This window comes from Gossypium hirsutum, chromosome A11, assembly GCF_007990345.1.
Source record: "Gossypium hirsutum isolate 1008001.06 chromosome A11, Gossypium_hirsutum_v2.1, whole genome shotgun sequence".
Lineage (NCBI taxonomy): Eukaryota > Viridiplantae > Streptophyta > Magnoliopsida > Malvales > Malvaceae > Gossypium > Gossypium hirsutum.
In genome coordinates this window covers 113,762,492-113,784,441 of record NC_053434.1, presented here as the reverse complement: position 1 = coordinate 113,784,441, position 21,950 = coordinate 113,762,492, and the positions used below count along the sequence as shown (strand labels likewise).

The window sequence follows — 21,950 nt, the reverse complement described above, 5'->3', positions numbered from 1 at the left end:
TGAAATTAAATTAATGAATTAGGTTGTCATTTAATGTAAAGTAGTCTATTTGGAGGATTATCTGTTCATCGCATAATTTCCATTTTTTGATTGGGAGATCATCTAACACCCCAAACTGCAGCCTTATAAGCATTACAACAACCATTATTCGACTCTCTCCAGAAATTGTCATCATTCCACTTGCTTGGCCGAGGAGGTTGACAATCAATATTCCACCATGAACACATAGATTTAGGGTAAAGTCATAAATTTTTTTAAAATCGAAATTAAATTATATATTTTTACAATAGTAAGAATGTAATTTATCATTTTAATAGCCTATATCTTTATAGTTTTTAAAGATTAAATAAAAATTTTATCATTTTTTGAAGGGCCAAAAGGCAATGTAACCATTACTAATTTTAAATTTTATAAACTATAAAGGGATTTAAATAACAAAATTTCCATTTGGGTACCCCTGAATCCCCACTGCGTAGATCCACTATCAGAAAGGTATATTCGAAGCCTGTAAAGAAAACAAAGTTCATCCCTTAACACGCAAACATTGGTCAAAGTAGCAACTATCGAACACCATTGCATTCCTTCTCTTCAAAAGCTGCCACCAAATAACAACAAAAACAATAGCCCAATCAGAACATCACATAATCTATTTTTTTTATGATTACAAATTTTCTTTATCTGTTTTACGAACTATAATAAATTTTGTTCTGCCAGAAGTGATATTTAAAATTGTTTATGAGTTGGGTCATTCAATTAAGCTTAAAGATCCATTCGAAAAATGAGAGAGTTTGGGTAAAAATATAAATTTAAAATATTGATTTGGATAAAAAAATGAGACACATTTTCTAAATGAGCCAATCCTCAAGATTTTTTTGGTCTTGTCCCAATCTGGATACATGTCTTTTAGAAATTTGTTGAGAAATATTTGTTTTAATATTTTTAGTGTATTTAATATATTAAATTTTTTAAATTTATTTTATATAATAAAATATATATTTTTTAAAATTTAATATGGATGGGACTCGGGTTTAGCATTAGGCTCATTTTTGGGTTGAGTGGACCAAATTTTTTTTATCTAAACTCGACTCGGCTCATAAACAACTCTAGCAGTATTCAAATAAGGCTCTCTTAACAACGATGACTCCAGGATACGTATGAACTATAATTCTAAAAATTGAAACTAATGATTTATAGATAGTTATTTAAATCATATTGGTACAATAATCGTTTGATAAATTTATAATATTTAACAAAAAACAAGTATCACCCATTATGGATGAACTCAGTACTGAATTTTAACTCCTCTTTTAAGTATTATTATAAGCATACGAGTAATTTTTCTATCATATTCAAAATTTTAACAAATAAATAAGGTCGTTATAGATAGAGATGATTGTATATGCTTCAAGTTAAATATCGTCCAAACTTATAAGTAGATTACTAAAATAACACCAATGAGATCATGATAAAGTTTGAGATTAATTTAAAATTGTTTTCATAATTTGAGGATTTTTATTAAAATTAACCCATTTAATTCTATTTTCACTTCTTCAATTCTCATAACTAGTCCTGATCATGGTCTAGTCACCCGCCTGAAAAATGGAAGGGTTTAGACAAAAAAAAAATTTTGTTTAGAAAATGAATCAATCTCGGGTAAGCTTTTTTTAGACCAAGCACGACTCAAATTTGTAAAAAAAATTATTGTTGTTTTTTCACTGTTTTGTTGTCATTTCACTATTATATTTTGCTAATTTTATTATTATTTTAAAATCATTTGCTCACTAAGTTACGACTAACTTTTTTCAATAGATTTTCAATTTAACATATTTTAATGTATTTGATATATTATATTTTTTAAATTTAATTTTATATAAAAATAATATAAAAACATTTTAGTACGAGTGACCGGGCCAAGCTTAAATCTAAAATTTTGTTACAACCCGAACCGATCCGACCCGAGCTGTGATGACCTCTACTCATAAGACAGACCGAGACCTATAAATAAACTCTTTCACGTTTCCTTTTTTTCAATTGTCATCTCTTCTGAATCTCGGCCAAACAAGCACGAATTATTGTTGAAGGAAAAAAAAAATTCAATGATATGGAATTGGATAATAATGTAAAACAAAAAAGGTGAGGGAAATGATGAGAGGAGAATCTAGCGATCAAATGCATCTACTCAGATCCAACATTCATAAATATGAAAATGGAGATGAGCTGGAATCTCCATCGCCCAACAAAAACAACACTGGCGTCGTTGATCTCTTAAAGCATTCACGTTTGGACAAGGGTTTTTCCAGCAGGCGCCTCAGCTTCAAGCTACTCGATAGGTATAGAGATAGAGATAAAGATAGAGATAGAGATAATCATCATGATCATGATCATGATCATCACCAGACTTACCTGGTGGATGGCTCTGATGAACTGGGAGATGGTGCCCCTCCTGAATGGGCTTTGCTGCTTATCGGTTGCTTGCTTGGACTGGCTTCCGGTCTCTTAGTTGCCGCATTCAATAAAGGAGTGAGTTCTCTTTTTTTTTTTCCGCATTTATTTCTTCTTTTGGATCATTAACTCTGATTTGCTATCTACTGCTATGAAAATGAAAATGTAGCTTCTATAAGATTATCTTTTTTTAGACCTTATACAACTTCTCTATGGACAAAATTCTTCAATTAGTTGCATGTATATGGTCCGTACTCCATACTCTCACTATTCTTTTGCAACTGCAAATGTAAAATTCATTTTATTTTTCTATTGACAAAGGCAATGAACATTTGAAGTTTTTGTTAGCTTTGCCGAAAACCATGCTATTCTTTTCCCCATATTGATGACTCAAAAATTTGAACCTTACATCTCTATATCTAGAATCAAAACTTTGTTTCATTTACCTTTTCTCAGCCAATGTTGTCTCCCTTGTTATTTTGATTCTTGCTTTGCTAATGTAAGCTGCTTCCACTGCAGGTTTTTACTGTAGCTTAAGTCCATACATGATAGTTGTTGTCGTTTTGTGCTTAAATTGCTTTGTATTACTCATCCAGGTTCACGTCATACATGAATGGGCATGGGCTGGGACTCCAAATGAGGGTGCAGCATGGCTTCGTTTACAGAAACTGGCCAACACTTGGCATCGAATCCTTTTGATACCAGTCGCTGGTGGAGTCATTGTTGGAATGATGCATGGTTTACTTGAGGTATTGTCTCAAATAAGGCAATCCAGTTCTTCACAACAACAAGGTTTTGATTTGGTTGCTGGGGTTTTCCCTACAATAAAGGCTATCCAGGCTGCCATAACTTTAGGCACTGGTTGTTCTTTGGGTCCTGAAGGCCCTAGTGTAGACATTGGAAAATCATGTGCCAATGGATTCTCATTAACGATGGAAAACAACAGAGAAAGGAGGATTGCACTTGTGGCAGCTGGAGCAGCATCTGGGATTTCTTCAGGTACACCGCTTGTGTTATAACAAAGTTTACAAGTTTGCAACTTCTAGATAAGCTTTATGTTGATCAAAGTTCCCCTAGATGAGAATGCCTTATAATAGTGGCCCTTCACAATATTACACGGGCTAATGTGAATAGTCTTTAAGTATCTTTGTTTCCCCTTATATTGTTATGGAATAATGCAATTTCAAATTTATTTAAGCAGCCATTTTCATATTTTTATTTATAAGCTGAAAAGAGCAGGCAAGAAATCTCTGCAGAAACAAGAAACTGTACGTATCATGTGGATTTTGATATTAGCGCAGGTACTACATATTGCAATTCCAAGGTCATATAAGCTGTCATTTTTATATTTTATTTAGAAGCTGAATGGAATAGGCAAGAATCTCTGCAGACACAGAAAAATATACATATGCGTTATTAGCGCAGGTACTCTATTATTTCTAAGTCTATTTCTGGAAGAGTTTGGTCCAAGGGGTTTGTATTTATGTATTGCCATGCCTGCTTGGGGTGTCAATCTAACAGGAACTAGTTTCTTAATAGTCCAGGGTATCTTGTTATTTGAAGGATGACATCACCGGGTGATGATGGGCCAGGCTACTAGGATGTGATGTACTCAGTTTTTTATTTTCATTTAGATGATTGTCTTACTTCCAAGGAACTTATCTTCTCTAATAATACTTCATAGCTTGTACGTGATAAGCAGAGCCAGATTGAGGACTTGTGTATTGGCCATGTTCTTTGATTGTCGCAAGATAATCTCTAGTTTGTTGCCTTCCACCTACCTGCACCCCCAAAAAATAATAAAGTGGTTGATCTATTAATTTCATTTTGAGGCTATATTTAAATTGTTTGATGAAGTGGGTTGATATTTAACTTTCAACTTTTCTGCCATCTTCAGGTTTTAATGCTGCTGTTGCTGGTTGCTTCTTTGCTATTGAGACTGTGTTAAGGCCTCTTCGTGCTGAAAACTCCCCTCCATTTACAACTGCGATGATAATTTTGGCCTCAGTAATCTCATCTACAGTATCAAGTGCTTTACTTGGGACAGAACCAGCTTTCACTGTGCCATCATATGATTTGAAATCTGCTGCTGGTATTTCACCTTCCTGAATGAAATTTTTCTTTATTTTAGGGATTTTGGTGTGTTTCTCGTACGAGTTACATGGTGTGACAGCTTCTGATATTTCTTTCACACGTAATTTATTGTTTGATGGAGGGGATTGATGAATGTGCCACTCCACTATCGATTCAGAGCAATTTCATCAATGTCTTGTTCTGATTGCAAGTCCACTGAACTGATTTTTGAAAATTAAAACATTCAAAGACCATACTTGGTTTTCAAATCTGACTGTGAGTGGCCAATTAGCATGTGATTTCAATATGCCTTTTCATTTCAAAAGGCATGCTCTCCTGGTTGTTTAGCTTTTCTACCTTAATAGGTGAAACGAGGTTCATGGTAAGGGAAGATGTGATTAGGAATGATTGCATATAAAGGAAAAAATGACAATACTTAAAAATATTTATTTGATTTTACCTTGCAGAGCTACCATTATACCTGATATTGGGAATGTTATGTGGCATTGTAAGTGTAGTATTCACTCGTTTGGTTTCTTGGTTCACAAAGGCATTTGAGTTTATCAAGGAGAAATACGGACTTCCTGCTGTAATCTGTCCTGCTTTAGGTGGTTTTGGAGCTGGAATGATAGCTCTTAAGTATCCTGGAATACTGTACTGGGGCTTTACAAATGTCAATGAAATCCTGCATACTGGGAAGACTTTATCAGCTCCTGGAATCTGGTTGCTAACCCAACTAGCAGCAGCCAAAGTTGTTGCCACTGCTTTGTGTAAGGGGTCTGGACTTGTAGGTGGCCTTTACGCACCAAGTTTGATGATGGGTGCTGCGGTTGGTGCTGTGTTTGGAGGTTCAGCTGCTAAACTTACAAATTCAGCTATTCCTGGAATTGCTGCTCTTGCACAGCCTCAAGCATATGCACTGGTAATTATTCATGGGAGTTGCTGCACAAATATCTGTTGAACTTGGAAAATACTAATCAATTTCATGTAATCTGATTTTCATACATTTAAGCTTCCACTTTAGGTTGGAATGGCTTCCACTTTAGCTTCAGTTTGTTCAGTGCCCCTAACTTCAGTTCTGCTGCTCTTTGAGCTGACAAAAGATTACAGGATATTACTTCCTCTCATGGTGAGTTTTAAAGTGGTCTTCCTTTCCATATTTTCCCGGGAAGTAACTAGAGTATGATTGTAAGTATAATAGCATCTACTATACCAGGAATATCAATGAACCTGATTATTGCAATTGCTCAGAGGAGAATCGGCGAATATACTCTTTTACTAATTTTTTAATAGTAGGCCTAGTTTCTTCAAGCAAAATGAAAAAGTGAAAATGCTCAGTTTAAGTGCAGTCCAACTTTACTGGGATCAAGTTTAGTGACTAACCAAGAATGGAAACATATTATGCACCGTGACTGTAATTTTAGAATCGAAATAGAAATTATGTCTTCTTTGTTATTATATTGTTTTACCACAAGATTTTTATAGCATATCTCATTTTTTATGGGATTGCTTATATAGGCCTTAGAGCTTTGCTTTACACTTTTGAGTAATTTCTTGGAACACCATGTCATGGGACATTGTCTAAATATTTCCACGTTCTTAATTCCTTGTCAATTTGGCATATAGGGGGCTGTCGGATTAGCGATATGGGTTCCTTCTGTGGCTAACCAGAACAAGGAGACTGAAATATCTATTACAAGGAATTTAGGTAGAGGTTATTCTTCCCTTTATGCTGCTGAGGAACTTTCTGACATAGAAAAGGCTGCTAACCACGAAGTAATAGATGAAGATCTGCTTCTCGAAGATTTGAGGGTAGATTTTTATCTTTTTGTATTAGAAAATATTTTCAAAATGATTAGAGTTTTTTTTTTGGTCTTAATTGGTTGTTTGAGCTTCATTACCTTTAGCTTATTCGAATTTTTTTCTTTACTTGATGAATTCTGCATTCAATGCTTATTTCCAGGTTTCCGAGGCCATGTCAAAGAAGTATTTAAAGGTATCAATGGCTGTTACTGTAAAAGAAGCAATGAAATGCATGCATGACAGCCACCAGAATTGTGTACTCGTGGTTGATAAAGATGACCTTCTGGAGGGGATTCTCACATATGGTGATATTAGACAGTATCTGTCCAAGAAGCAAAGTGATGTCTCCATCGATGATTCAACAGCTCTGGATGTATGTGATGGCAGCCAACCCCCCCCCCTCTTCTCTCTCTCGTTTTGAATAAGAAATTAAGAAATTAAGAAATCTATACAGGTGAATACATGTCTTGTTTCCTCTGTCTGCACTCGAGGGATAACCTACCGAGGGCAAGAGCGTGCACTTTTAACATGTTATCCAGAAACCAACTTGGCCATTGCCAAGGTGTTGATGGAGGCCAAGGAGATAAAGCAATTGCCAGTGGTGAAATCTAGTGGGGAAGCCCGTAAAGGAAGGAAGCGAAGAATCGTTGGTGTTCTTTATTACGAAACAATATGGAACTGCCTTAGGTTCGTATTTATGTTTTCAATCTGTTTCGATACAATTTTTATATTACTAGTTTATTAGCTATGATATGATGTGGTATAATGTTGAGTTTGATGTCCATGCAGAGAAGAGATAAATCATAGGAAATCAGTGCATCAGCAAAGGAAAGAGAATAATGTGGAGGAGGTGATGAATAGCCATTAGTTTTGACTTTTTTTTTAATGTATTTTTTAAGGTTATAATTACAAACAATATTTATTTAAATAAATTATAATTAAAATCAATTATTATACTGTAGAATCAAACTAATAACGGAATCTATTTTCGAGTAAAACTAGAATAGTTTTAAAGAGTATGAGAGTATAAAGCCTACCATGAGAGACTTGGGTCAAAGTAAATCTTGAGACAATCCACACATAACTTTATACAATGTGAGAATTGAACCTCAAACATTCTTAATAAAGTAAAGTTTTATGGCCTCAACTTTTACCAACACCAGCAAAAGTTAACAATTGAATCCTTGAAATATAATTTTTCATTAAAACCCCATAAGAGTAGTTGAATGATACAAGAAAAATTGATGAAGACGTATCATTGTCATATCGCTTATCTATTCATTAATAGCTTTCATGAAAAATTATTTTTTTTGAAAAAAAGAAAAGAATTAATAGCAACTTTCAATTAGAAACTTAATTTATGAGAGTTAATTTAACATTTATATTATATATTTACATTTTTTTTGGCTTGATATAAAGTAATTAATTGAGACTTGTGTTTCAAGAAGTAAGCATGAGTGTAAATCCTTCATTTATTAATATAATTAATATATGTTCCAACTATTCTTGATAATGTTGCATGCACATTAAATTTACTTTTAAAAGAACTGCGGGAACCAAATTGGAAGAGGATTTTGGTATGCCATTTTAATAATAATAGTAATAATGTATTCAATCATGGGGGCCAATTTGACATTTTTGGCAGGTCGCACATTTTAGGCAACAAAACAGCGAGTGAGAGAGAGAAAGATAATAACAAATGACTGGACTACCAAAAATAAACAACTAACTACAAACATTAGTTTCCCTCGCAGGGCAGCAATGGCGTCTCCATCATCGAGATATCATCATCATCAAGTGAATGCCCTATTTTCTGCCAAAACCCAAGTTGCCCTCTACTACTCCCAGCTTTTGTTCCAACACTATCTCTAAAACCAAACACCCTAAAAGTCTACCTTTTCAGGGCAGTCCGATGCTCTATGCCCAGATCTCCCACAGTTGAAACATGAACCTCCGAAGTTTCTGCACAAGTTTATGAGAAAGGTCAACCTCAATAAGTGGTGGTGCCTGTGTAATATATCAATTTCGGACAAAGTAACCAAACATCAAAATACATGCACCACGGGGAGAACATAATTCAACTCGCTCTTCATGCATGTACCCTCTACCATGCATGATAACATAAGTCCAGTAGCTCTTAATCAAGATGACAATATATATATGGTGTGTGTGTACTACAAATATAAATAGATACAAGGGGTAAAATAGTAATTTTAAAAGCTGGGTCAGGTCAGGGCAAAGCAGAGCAAGCATTTACCCACTCTACCACAAGCATCTACTTTTTTATATATAAAAAAAATTCCATTCGGAGCAGACCAATGCAAACCGGTGGAAGAGCTTGGGTTTCGACATCCCTACTCCTAATGCATGTACACTCTACCATGCATGACTAAAATAATTCTTTTTTAAAACCAACTATTCCACCCTTTCTACCTTTGTTTAAGACGAGGACAAGAAGTCTGCAGTGTAAATTGTAGAATGAAAGCGGCAAAATTAGTGACTATTGCTGGCCTAGTATTTGATATTAATAATCACATTAGATGATCTTGATAAAACTGAGTACTGCATGTATCTTATCATACAAGATGTCATAAAACTTGGAACAAACAAAAAAGTCCTAATTTTATCATAAGAGAATAGGAGGAAAAGACATGCCTGTCACGGGCGGGTGACCTAGTTGATCTGCTGCCACTACCAATTAGCCAGTCATCCCTACTGCTTTTCGAAGCCCGGGACCAGCTACTTCTTCCACCTTGGAACTCATTGTCAGACTCTCGGCCATTACCCCAACCCCTGGGGGTCCTTGAACCTCCTCTCCGTTCCTTAGAACCGCCTCGTGGAAAACGATCCCTGCTAGAAAAGCGATCCCTGCTAGAAAATTTGCCATAAAAATCACTTGAGGGGCCGTCATCTTGCAGAGGAGGCAACTGCCAGAAGAAATAAATAGACGAGATCAGCTTAGTTTCGCGCAAGGTGGCTATGGCTACCAAAGGAGCAGAGCTCAATTAGATGATAGTAATATAATATAACCAATACAAACAACAGTGGTCAATATTGAGCATCAACCTTAGTGATCTTTGTGATGGTGTTTCCCGGTGGTGTTTCCTTATCCAGCAACTCTCTTGCAATCTCCTCAGGCAGATCAAATACTGCTCCTTGAACCTGATAATAAATACATTCTTAGGTCTTGAGCAAAGAAATTACTTAGTCCAAAAAGAAAATGAAAAAAAAAAATCCTCATACGAACCCTCTCATCTGCAATTAGATGTATTTTCCCAACTTCATCAGCAGCCGCAGGGTAGACATCAGAAAGAAACCCAGTGACAGACCTAGCAGTCAGGACCCTTCTAGAATAAGTGGAATCTCTTGTCAATTGCAGTGTTACATATCCCTGCAACACATGTACCGATCAGATAATAGGCTAAGAAAATTTATTGAAACAAATAAAAAAAGCCCAAACATAACAAAGATAAATTCACAGCCACATGATGGCAATTGCATCTGGTACATCCACAATTGGGATAAACATGACACGACTAAAATCTCATTCACAAACAATTGCATTCTTACGAGTCGTTTGTACAGTTACAACCACGTCCTATAGTTCTATTCACTGTCTTACTCAATTTTCAATATTCCAACTCAACCAACATAACAAAAAGGAGACCTGGAGTAATAGGCTTTCAAGAAAAGTAAGCCACTAAGAAAAACAAAAGTTCTGGTTGGCATGGAGACTCGCTTCATAATCCCCCTCCCACAAACTCTTGCAAAGATTTGAACTTTGAACCTTAAATTGGAAGCCCTTAAATCAAGCACTAGGTTCTCCTATGAGCAACAAGCAGACTTCAATGTAATTTTGCAATCAACTGCTCCAAATAAAATTAAAAGCAAGATAAATTGTACTATAGTTTACCTGCTCATGGCTAATAAGAGATCGGGACGAAGGAGGAGAGGAAAATCCACTTAGGTGTGCTATCGCAGCAGCAAGTGCACTTGTCCCTTGCTCTTCGATTATTCTTTGAGCAGTTGGGGTAAAGAACTTTATAGACTCAGGATGAACTCCATTTAGAGTTGCGATTATTTGCTCAGCTGATGACTCTAGAACTTCTTCCATAGATGGGGGACTAATGAACTCAAACCTACATCCAACATCACGTTCAAGAGATTTGACAGTCCTCCTTTGGCTGTTAGTATACATTAAAATTGCAGAACCTTCCTTCCCTGCTCGTCCAGTTCGTCCAGAGCGATGCACAAAAGTCTCTGCATCATTGGGAAGCTCATAGTGGATAACCTGGAGAAAGAGGTAGTAAGTGCAATGTTCTTCTTGACATGCCATTTAGAGAGCACATTCAGCATTTTGAAACTAATGAAAGGTAAATAATTGTCATAGCTTTCCATATATGATAATATCTCAAAACTTGGAACATGAAAATCAGAGAAAGGAAGTTGGAAAAATCAGCAGACAAGCTTATGAAAATCAACATATCATGCATGTCCATTTTTTATACTTCAGTGACACATCTTTCCCACTAGTTTCATAATATCAAATATTAATAGATCTTCTTTTAAGCTTAAGAAACTAATTTTGCAAGTAGAATCAAAGGCAAAAAACAAGAAGTGGCAAAAGCAACAATCAAATGGAGCCAAAAATAGCAATGGAAGACCCAAAAAGAATTATAGAGTTTAAAGAACTAAAATATATTCAGGCAACATACTAAATCAACATTTGGAATATCAAGTCCACGAGATGCAACATCAGTGGCAACAAGCACAGTGAATTTTCCTTGCCGAAATCCATTCAATGTTCTCTCCCTCTGATGTTGAGATATATCCCCATGCAATGCCTCAGAAGCTATGCTACTTGTTAAAGCCATAGACACTTCATCAGCATCTCGTTTCGTTTGTGTAAAGACAATGGTTTTCCCACCCTTTGCATAAACCTGAAGATTAGATAAAAATTCAGTGCTTCAGTATGTTGGTTCTAAATGAACTTGAAGAGTGTTTAACATATGGTAGCATAACATCGCAACCACGTTAGTGAGCAAAATGGTAAAACTATTTCCTCTAAGGAAAGCTTACAGTCAAAAGTAAAGATATGAGAAGCAACTACTACATTTGATAAAAACATGAAACAAAATGATACGGGGATGGTGAAATTTTATGCAAAAATTCAAAACAAACGGAAGTATTTCCACAAAAAGAATGAAGTAATAGGTTTTTGTCTTTACTCGTTAAAATTCTAACCACTAAAAAGAGACATAAATGAAGAAGAAAACTTATTAAATATAAAAGAGATCTTCATTGGTAGCTTCAATTTATAGCAAAAATACAAGGAAATACTGAAACCAATGACACAAAGAGAAGATAAATTATTTACTGTTATAAGATCACTAAGAATGGTCCGCTTTGAAGTTGCAGTGGCTGATATTGCATAAAGTTTGATCCCTTCAGCAAGTTTTTCATCTCCGTCTCCAACCTGTGAAAGGAGAAATAACAACAGCTTTATGGAAGTACTTTCAACATAATACCAGGAAAGGGAATATTACATAGAGATGAAAGTACCAAGTCAATATTTAGAGGATTGTCCAAGTATTTTCTTGCCAACTTTTTAACCCAAGAAGGCATGGTTGCAGAGAAAAGCATGCTCTGCCTCTTTGATGGTAGATTTTCTAAAATCTCTTCAACAGCCTCCTCAAATCCAACAGCAAGCATCTGATCAGCTTCATCAAGGACCAGATATTCAACTTCCCCCAATCTGAGGTCTTTACTTTCGATCAGATCAATGATTCGACCAGGAGTTCCGACCACTACATCAACCCCACGGGAAAGAGCATTTCGCTGCAAATTATAAGAAACCCCTCCATAAACGCAAACCGTGTTCAAATAAGACGCCGACTCCTTAATTTCTTTCTCCACTTGTTTGGCTAACTCCCGAGTCGGAGCCAAGACCAAAACTCTTGGCAGCCGACCCGACACCCTAAAACAAGAGAAACAGATATGAGAAAACATTAAGAATAACAATAACATTACAAACTAGAGGGCTGCAATGCATTATAAGGTATGCTACCTCCTTGTACGTTGGCCTTCATCTTCAGTAATTTGTTTAATTATAGGAATCCCAAAGGCTAATGTCTTGCCAGTTCCAGTTTTTGCACGAGCAATGATGTCTCTACCTTGCAGTGCCGGTACCAATACAGCTCTCTAAAATCAATGAACGTATATACATAATAATATTAAAATCGTATTAAAGAGAAGCCCTCAACCCCAAAACTCTCGTGGTTATAAACAAAACAATGCCATATCCAACATAAATATTATAAACAACATAAGAATTAAGCATAGCAAAGTTGCATATAAAGAAAAAACCATCATCTAAAACACAATAAAATAAAAGAAAATTTACCTGAATGGGGAAAAGGTGAGTGATGCCACGTTTGAGAAGTGAATCAACGAGTCGCTGAGGCAAACCCAACTTGGAAAGGTCGAGTTCATCGTCGAGGGTAGACTCAGACTCGAACCCACTCCCAACCTCACCCTCGGAGTCATAAACGTCGTCGTCTTCTTGGTGAAGCGAAAGACCCTCGAAGGCTTGTTCGCTGAGAACTGAATTGGGAGTGGCAACGGCACGAGGAACAGAAGAGTGGTTAAACCCACCAAGCAATGGCCTCCCACCGACTACCAAGGCGTTGAACTGAGACTTAAAAGTAAAGGGCAAAGAGAAACGAGAAGTTGAAGGAGTGGGTGGTGTTATCTTTCTTGTATTAGCGGCAGAAGAGGAGACCTCCAGTGATGGGGTTTGATGTATGGAGGCCATTTCACCCTCTAAGTTTAGTAGTAGTAGAAGAAGAAGAAGATAGGCTTTAAGGGGGCTGGAGATATTTTGGAAGGAAAAACAATGAAGGGATGTTCAGATACTATATATAGGGGGCGGCGTTGAGTGACGGAGATAAGGCCACACTATTTCCCAAATGAATGGCTTCGCTGCCCTCCACCTCGCTCTTACTGGCTTCTGCCTTTTATCCTTTTTATAACAGGTATTATACCTTAAGCTTTAATTATGTACAAAACAATGGTTTATTTATGCTTTCAGTCCCAATATTCTACAAAAATTTAAAATTTGGTACTTCTAAGTCAATGAAAACACTCTCAAAGAAATGACCTCAAATTAAATTATGCGTCATTTTTTAATTAAAAAAATGTAAACAACACCTAATGTGTCTAAACCATCGATAAATTTATATTTTGATTATTTAACTTCAAAAAATTATAAAATGGTCACTAAACTATTTGAAAAGTTTCATTTAAGTCATTGGGCTATTAAAATCGATGTTGTGTAGCTTTCTTTGTTCTCACCACCTTCACCAAGAGAAAGCTCGCATTCTCCTTCTCGCCTACAATTCAGATTTTTGTCATGAAACAGCTTTGAACATCACGAATTTGCTAACTAAAATCAAATAGCATTCTTCTTCAATCTCCAACACTGAACTTCAGATCAACTTGGATCTAAGATATGTTATTCTACTCGTCGATGGGTATTGATCCTGTGTCGATCGTTGAATTGTCACTTGAAACTTACTAGCTATACTTTTTTAAAACAATTAACAACCCAGTGACTTAAATAAAAACTTTTGAATAGTTTAGTGACTTCAATGAAAACTTTTGGATAGTTCAATGACCATTCTGTAACTTTTTATAGTTACATGACCAAAACGTAAACTTATTAATAGTTTTAATATTTTTTTGTGCAACAAAATTCTTGGAATTTAAAATTAAAGGACTAAATTTCAAATGTGTGAAGAGTGTATGGATTGAGAGCATTAATAAATATATTTTAACAATTCAATTATTTAGCTTATTGTGAAAATTCAAACCTAATAATATTAACAATTATTTTTTATTACACCAACCATAAAACCCAAATTAAGTAAAAAAAATAGCATTTTTATCTTCATGTATCAAAATGTATAATTTTGACTAAATGTAAGTATCATATTAAAAAATATGTCACATTTGAGTACCAAATAATGTATTAAACCTTTCAAAAATACTGCTAACGTGTCTTATGATCCCATACTCAAAACTAAAAACCTTACACAAGTGTAATATTAGCTAAGCGAGTCGCAGAATCCAATTTAATAGACATCCTTTAATTATTAAATTAAAAGAATAAAAGAGATTAAAATTTAAAATTAAAAGGATTGAGGGCAAAATTAAATCTATTTTAACAATTTAATTATTTATCTTATCAATATAAAATAAATTTGAATGGATTTAATGTCTTCATTTTGTGAATTCATAATCAGCTGTTATTATATGGATAAATTACATTTAAAATCATTAAAGTATTAGTAAGATTGCATTTTGATTATTCAACTTAAAAACAAAAAAATAACAAATAAAAAAGTTACAAAATGTCAATGAACTATTCGAAAGTTTTCGTTTAAGTGACTAGATTGTTAAAATCGTTGTTATATAGCTTTCTTTATTCGCGCCGTTTGCATCAATCAGAAGTTCTCATACCCCTTCTTTTCAATGATTCAATTTTTTTCATGAAACAACTTTGAATTTGACGAATCCACGAATCAAATTTTAAAAAACTTTCTTCTTTGATCTTCAACATTGATCATCATATTGACTTATATATTAGGCATGTTCTTCTACTCATTAATGGATATTGATCTACTATATCAATCGTTAAATCATCGTTTGGAGCTAGTTTCCTGAATTAAAAAAATCCTTAAAAGTCCAGTGACTTAAATCAAGATTTTTTGAAATTGAGTGATCAAAATATAAATTTATTAATAATTTAGTGATATTGAATGTATTTATCCTTTTTAAAGATTTATGTGTTAAATAAACATTGACGTAGTGATAAACTACTATTTTTTATGTGTATTAATTAAAGTGTATTATTTTGTATGAATAATATTTAGATAATAAAATATGTTATCTTAATAAAATTGTTAGAATTAATTAGTGATAATATTGCACAAATTTTAAAATAGAAACATTGGTATAACTTTATAAATAGGATTATCTTACTTTATTAAATTGATGTAAAGAAAATAAATACAAAAATATATATATTGTATGGTTTCTTACTTTATTATGTAAATCATGAAAATCCTTCTTCACAACAATATTCTTTTTTTAATTTCACCAACACATTTATATATGAGATTTTTAAATTCTTAAGTATATTGATAAATATATTTGTCAAAGCGAATTAACAAATTTGAAAATTTTAATATAGTATTCATTTACCGTATCAATCGTCAAATTTGGAGTCCCCTACCTAAATTTAAAAAAAACCATTAACAACCTAATGACTTAAATAAAAATATTTGAACAGTTCAGTGATCATTTTGTAATTTTTTGAAGTAGAATGATGAAAACATAAAATTATTAATAATTTAATAACCTTGAGCGTAGTTTACCTTTTTTTTTTCTAGTCAAACTAATGTACTATGTACGTGTTAAATAAACATTGATGTAATGATATATGACTTACTTAAAGGTCCGTTTAACATTCATAAGATTAAAAACACTAAGTGTAGGTTTGGCTGGGAGGTGCGGTGTGTTTAGTTTACTTATTGTCTCACGCTATAGTATCGCTGCAGTATTTAATCTCACCGCCACTAATGTTTTTACACTAACCGCAGGTAAACACATTGCCCATCCAAACTCATCCTAACAATGAGATTACTAATGCTCCATTTGGATCCCATTTTCATTGTTGCGGTCTTAAGGATGTATTTGAATGAAAAGTTTTGAAAATTTAGAAAATTTTAAAATGTTAGTATTTTAGATTTTATCAGAATTATTTACGAGTTGGGGTTCAATTTGATGTACATCGCCTTTTAAAGAGAAATAAGCAGGTTATGCTTTTCAGAAACCGCTCATATGTTAGGTTCAAATATGAAAGACTGACACTCTTTTGTTTCTATAGTGGTCGTATGGGACATAATGACTTGTTTTGTGAGGCAAAAATGGCTTTAGGTGTGGAGATTGTTGAAATTGATTGGGATCTATCATTATGAGCGCAATCTAGAAAAGTTCTAGCACTAAGTAGTGTTTGGTTACGTAAAGGTGAAGAGGGAGCAAGGGGTGGAAATCTTGATGGAAATTAGGCATCTTAAAAGTAGATTATGAGGTGTGAATAATAAATCTAGGTTTGGGACTACTATCAACCCGATATTAGGAATCAATTTGGAAGGGAATTCGTTTTCCTCTTTAAAAAGGGGAGGAAATTTATCAACAGAGTAGAATCAATTTGCAATGGATCATAATACTAAAGAAGGTGTTTTAATAGGAGAAGAGGGGAAAAAGAGACCAAGAGGAGATATTGAAGGGTCGTTAGTTGGAGAAGAACCCAATAATTCGGCCTCACTGAATAGGAGAATGTTAGAAAGTAACATTTTATCATCTACGGCTGCCAAAAGGCAAGCCGACCGGGCACAATGAAAATCTTAAGTTGGAACGTCTGTGGTTTGGGGAACCCACGAACTGTGCGACGACTTCGACATTCACTGAAGACGTATAATCCCCATATGGTCTTATTTATGGAGACAAAGATTAATAAGAATCAAATGGAAAGAGTTCGACAGAGTTGCGGTTTTCCTAACAGTATTGACGTTGACTTTAACGATTCTAGAGGAGGGTTATGTTTGGCATGGCGTGGTGATGTTTCTATTGTGCTTCAAAATTTCTTAAAAAGGCACATTGACGTGGTGATCGAAAACCCTGACGACAATAATAAGTAGAGATATATTGGCTTTTATGGTATTCCTTACACATAAGATAGGGATGAATCGTGGGATCTTTTAAAAACCTACGTAGTACTGTGGGGCTTCCATGGTTTGTTTGTGGGGATTTTAACAAAATTATATATGGCTTTAAAAAAAGGAGAGGATTACCTCGAGATGAGAGATGAATGAAAGTATTCGCAACGTGTTGGAAGATTGTTATCTATTGGATGTGGGTTATTCTGGAAACTAGTTTACATAGGAAAGAGGAAATTTGCCGAAATCGAATAACCAAGAACGTTTGGATAGGGGAGTGGCTACTGAGGAATGGATGTCTATGTTTCTTGAGGCTTTAATTCAACATCTTCTGCACTCTTTTTCAGATTATTTTCCACTACTTATTACTACAAAAAGAGAATAAAAAGGGTGGCCGGGAAAAAGTTTCAAGTTTGAAGCTTGGTCGGTTTAGGAGGAATTATTCAACGATGAGGTCCGACTTATCTGGGATACATCAACAGGAGATTTGTTGCAAAAGTTGGAAAGCGTAAGGAAAGGTTTGGAGAGATGGGCTAATTGAATCCGTAAAAGAAGAAAGAAGAAAAAAGAGTTTTTCACTTCTAAACTGTCAGAGTTGATGGAAATCGAAAGGGATGATGAAAATTTGGCAGGACTTATCGACACAAAGATTTAACTTAATTTTGAGAATGAAAAGGATGAGCACTATTGGGAATAGAGGGAGCGAGTGAATTGGTTGAAACTTGTAGAAATGAATTAGGATTAAATCAGAAACATGTAGCATTTTTAAGAAAAATATGAAAATTTTCAAACTGTAAGGGTCACACAACTGTGTGGACATTCGAAGTAGGGACACATGGCCGTGCCCCAGCCTGTGTAACTCACTGACTTGGGTCACATGGCCAAGCCACACGCCCGTGTGCCAGGTCATGTACCCTTCGAAATAGACTCACACGTCTTTGTGCCAGGATGTGTAATAGCCTAATTTGCAACCCTTTGAAAGTTACAGGGGACACACGGCCATGTTGCTTGGCACACGGCTAAGACACACACCGGTGTCTCTGCCCGTGTGGACGAAAAATAGACCATTTCCAAGCCATTTTTCTCACCTATTCAAACATGTACCTACAATCACTTTTGCACAATTGAACAAGCCATCAAAATGCATCAAAAACATGTATATTCAAGATAATCAAATATGATACATTTGCATACAACCAATATGCCCAAGGGACACCTCAATGTCAACAACTACACAAATATAACCATACACTCAAATTCACCAAAATGTTCACTAACTTTAACTAAGTTTACATCAAAACATACAATTTAATTTACCTATCAATAAAACACCAAATGGTACCAAATGTGCCATTCAACAACTAACACTCATAACCATATATGTCATCCAAAACAAATGTATCAAACCATCACATTGAAACATATCACGTGACCATTTACCATATACACTTTGAGTTACCATTTCACTTTCAAACATTCAAGTATCATGAACCAAGATATCAACCATTTTAAAGTCAAATATATACATGCCAAAAACCAAATCCTTATCAACATCCAAAATGCCATAAATACAAGCCAAAACACATAGACCAAACATTTTCCAAAATATATATACATGACATTATAACCAAACTTTAAACATCCAAAAATGCTGATATAGCCGATGGATAATGTGATATAACTCTGACAAGCTTCTGATTCACTATAAAACACGGAAAATAACACAAAGTAAGCATATAAGCTTAGTAAGTTCGTATAATGTAAAACATAACTTACCAATCAACACATAATAGGTAAGATAAACATGGCGTAATCCAACCACACTTGGCCAAAGCCTAAGCATGTTCACCAAACATGTTAGCCACTTAAACATATGGCATAGGCAATATCAACATGGGTGAGCACAATATTTAATCATATATCATATGCATATATCATCCATTTTAATTCTCAATTCATATCAAATTGTTACCATTTTATATCCGAATAATGCCTGTTGAACAGTTTAGAATACCATTGGATACACGGGATATCTCTCACATAGTGTACTAACTCATATAACTGTAATCCGTCAAATCCTGTACATGTATTCTCATACGAGTTGTGAATCAGAATGCTCAGACGAGTTGTGAAAATGGGCTTACTCACACGCACTGTGGGTCGGAATGTAGCTACACGATGCTGCTCACACGAGCTGTGGAGTATCCGCAAGACATGCCGGATCTCAACCATCGGTAGGTCATTTAGGACCAACACCTGAATCATGTAAACTCTAATGATATGTCATTTGTATCCTACGAATTCCTAATATTCAAACAGGGCTCGGTAATCGTCGTACATCGTTGGATATGCAATTGGTATATATATATATGGCAATTCACAATACATGTATAATTCAATTAAAAACATATAAATACAATTTAATTACACGAACTTACCTCGACGAATAAATGTAGATACAGAGGCGACTAATCCAAAACTTTATCTTTACCCCAATCTAAAGCCGTACGAGTTTGTTTTGATCTAAACGGACAAATTCAACTCAATTCAAAATGTATTTTATTCAATTTAATCCAAATTCACATTTTAGAAAAATGACAATTTCGCCCCCATACTTTTGATTTCTTTTCAATTTAGTCCCTAGCTTATAAAAATGGAAATTCATGTAATTCATCCTCAACCCACTATAGCCAAATTTCATATAGGTCCCTAACAAGCCCTATATTTAATTTATTTCACAATTTCACCATGTAAATTTTTTTATTTCTTAATCCCTATTTGACAATTTCATATGGTACTTTAATTTTTGTTTTATTTTACTTAATTTATTTACTAAATTACTTAATTAACCTTGTTATAAAGCCATTAAATCACCTATTAAAGTGTCCATAATTGTCCACTCAAAATAAATTGGTATATTTACAACATAAATCCCTTTACTAATTAATTTCATAGCTATTTAATCCCTTTTGACTTATAAAACTCAACTTTCGCACTTTACGCGATTTAGTTCTTTTTTTCAAATTAAACATGTAAACGGTAAAATTTCGTTATACAAAATCACTATCATGTTGTACACAATAAAATAATAATAAAATAAATATTTTGATGTTGGATTTGTGGTCCTGAAACCACTATTCCGATTTCACTGAAAACGGGCTGTTACATTAATAATATAAAAAATTTCCATAAATGAAAAATGTATATGATTTTTAAATATTAAAATAAAATAAAATAAATGGTTTTTAAAAAAATTAAAAAATTAAAAAAAAACATGGGTGGGCCTAATGAGATTGGGTTAGCCTTTTGGAAATATAGGTGGGTTTAGGCAAAATTTTAGGCCCAAATTTTGGATTTGGTCGAGCTTAGGCAAGTATAAAGTATGTTAATATCATGCTTAGCCCGACCGGAACCCGACTCGGCCCATGAGCACATCTAATTTTTTTCCAAACCTCTTACTTTTTGGGCGGGCCTTCAGCCCGGGCAATACACAAATCTAATTGAAACATTTCATTCCCCTTCTATTCTATAGTTCAATTTTTTTTCATAAAACAACTTTGAAAATCACGAATTTACGAATCAAAATCCAACCAATTTATTTTTTCGATATCCGATATTAACTGTCAGATCAACTTAAATCTATTGTACCGATCATCAAATTATCACTTGAAACTCTTTAGCCGAGTTTTTTAAAAAAAATCCAAAAATAAAAATTTTTAAATAATTCAATCATCATTTTATAACTTTTTAAAATAATAAATAAAACTAGAGATTATTATTAAATTTTTAAAATTTAAAGTTAAATCTAAACAAATAAACTTTATCTATTTATTTATTTTAATTTAAATTCGCTTAAGTAATTGAAAACAACTTAAAGTAGTTTAAAATATATACATATTCAGCAGAAATTTAAACTTTTGGATAAAAAGTTAGCAGATAAAAGGTAAAAACAATTAGTTAATTATTATAAAACTGAAAATTCTATTTTTAAAATTTTAAAATAATAATTAATACAGAATCACCAAGATGCCGACACAAGCTATTACGTCAACAGTTATTGACATAACCGCACTGTTTACCTAAGTTTCGGTTCAATTATATTAACTCCGATCTAATTATTGTTGGGTAAATTTTAAAATAGTCATTTTTATTTATCTTATATTACATTTTAGTTATTTATGTTCGAAATATTACGTTTTAGTCATTTACGTTATCGTATTATAACATTTTTCTTTGAGCCGTTAATTACCGTTAACGGATAACGGTAAATTGACATGACACGTTAAATCATTATTTTAAATAAAAAATTTAGGTTAATTTATACAACCGGTCTCTAAATTTTTTGGTTTTAAGCAATTTCAAACAAATCTGCTTTTTCTTCTATTTTCCTCCATTCTCAATTTCTTTTAATGTAGTTTTTTTATATCTGTCATTTGTTAAAACTAGTTTTTATACTTTTATTTTTTTGAATAGTTTAATTTTTCCGACAAGCTTGTGGACTAATTTTATAACAAATGAAAAAAATAGAAAACCATGTTAAAAAAAGAAGAAGGGAGAAAAATAGAAGGAGAAGCAGAAGAGAATGAAAAATAAAGAAAAAAAGTTAAAAGATAATAAAAAAATAAATTACTTAAAGTAAAAAATATAAGGATCAATTGTAGAATTTAACCTAAATTTTTTATTTAAAATGATGATTGTTAGCTTACCATTATACCATTAATGATAATTAATGGTTTAGTGACTAAAATGTAAACTGAATGAAATAAAAGTGACTATTTTAATAGTTTATCGTTATTTAAATTTGATGGATTTTCAATTTATAAAAAGGATTTATTATCGTTCAATTTAAAT

The 21,950-nt window shown here is 33.7% G+C and overlaps 2 protein-coding genes across 3 annotated transcripts; one reads left to right on the top strand and one right to left on the bottom strand.

Moving 5' to 3' along the window:
- The first annotated feature begins 2,044 nt into the window (after positions 1-2,044).
- On the top strand, positions 2,045-7,318 carry LOC121209362 (chloride channel protein CLC-f). Of its 2 annotated transcripts, XM_041079959.1 has the most exons (9): positions 2,045-2,520; positions 3,039-3,441; positions 4,340-4,534; positions 4,983-5,437; positions 5,540-5,644; positions 6,142-6,327; positions 6,479-6,691; positions 6,773-7,005; positions 7,108-7,317. In XM_041079959.1, the coding sequence occupies exons 1-9, from the start codon at positions 2,143-2,145 to the stop codon at positions 7,184-7,186; spliced, it is 2,247 nt and encodes a 748-aa protein (XP_040935893.1). In that variant the 5' UTR covers positions 2,045-2,142; the 3' UTR covers positions 7,187-7,317. The 2 variants fall into 2 exon arrangements, with proteins under 2 accessions (XP_040935893.1, XP_040935894.1); XM_041079960.1 differs by lacking the exon at positions 6,142-6,327 and having other exon boundaries at positions 7,108-7,318.
- Positions 7,319-7,879: 561 nt separating this feature from the next.
- On the bottom strand, positions 7,880-13,335 carry LOC107955430 (DEAD-box ATP-dependent RNA helicase 3, chloroplastic). The gene is made up of 10 exons (XM_041079958.1): positions 12,722-13,335; positions 12,386-12,519; positions 11,881-12,295; positions 11,696-11,794; positions 11,034-11,258; positions 10,232-10,609; positions 9,566-9,709; positions 9,385-9,480; positions 8,974-9,245; positions 7,880-8,280 (listed from the first exon to the last, which is right to left on the bottom strand). The coding sequence occupies exons 1-10, from the start codon at positions 13,130-13,132 to the stop codon at positions 8,202-8,204; spliced, it is 2,253 nt and encodes a 750-aa protein (XP_040935892.1). The 5' UTR covers positions 13,133-13,335; the 3' UTR covers positions 7,880-8,201.
- Between the last annotated feature and the right edge of the window lie 8,615 nt (positions 13,336-21,950).

What these genes read in the sequence shown, in the direction of transcription:
- LOC121209362 (XM_041079959.1), top strand. Translation starts at nt 2,143, where the DNA reads ATGATGAGAGGAGAATCTAGCGATCAAATGCATCTACTCAGATCCAAC. An exon ending in GGATATTACTTCCTCTCATG is followed by an intron (nt 5,645 to 6,141) that starts GTGAGTTTTAAA and finishes TTTGGCATATAG; the next exon opens with GGGGCTGTCGGATTAGCGAT. An exon ending in ACAATATGGAACTGCCTTAG is followed by an intron (nt 7,006 to 7,107) that starts GTTCGTATTTAT and finishes ATGTCCATGCAG; the next exon opens with AGAAGAGATAAATCATAGGA.
- LOC107955430 (XM_041079958.1), bottom strand. Translation starts at nt 13,132, where the DNA reads ATGGCCTCCATACATCAAACCCCATCACTGGAGGTCTCCTCTTCTGCC. An exon ending in CTCTTATTAGCCATGAGCAG is followed by an intron (nt 9,710 to 10,231) that starts GTAAACTATAGT and finishes CATGTGTTGCAG; the next exon opens with GGATATGTAACACTGCAATT. An exon ending in ATCTAATTGCAGATGAGAGG is followed by an intron (nt 9,481 to 9,565) that starts GTTCGTATGAGG and finishes ATTTATTATCAG; the next exon opens with GTTCAAGGAGCAGTATTTGA.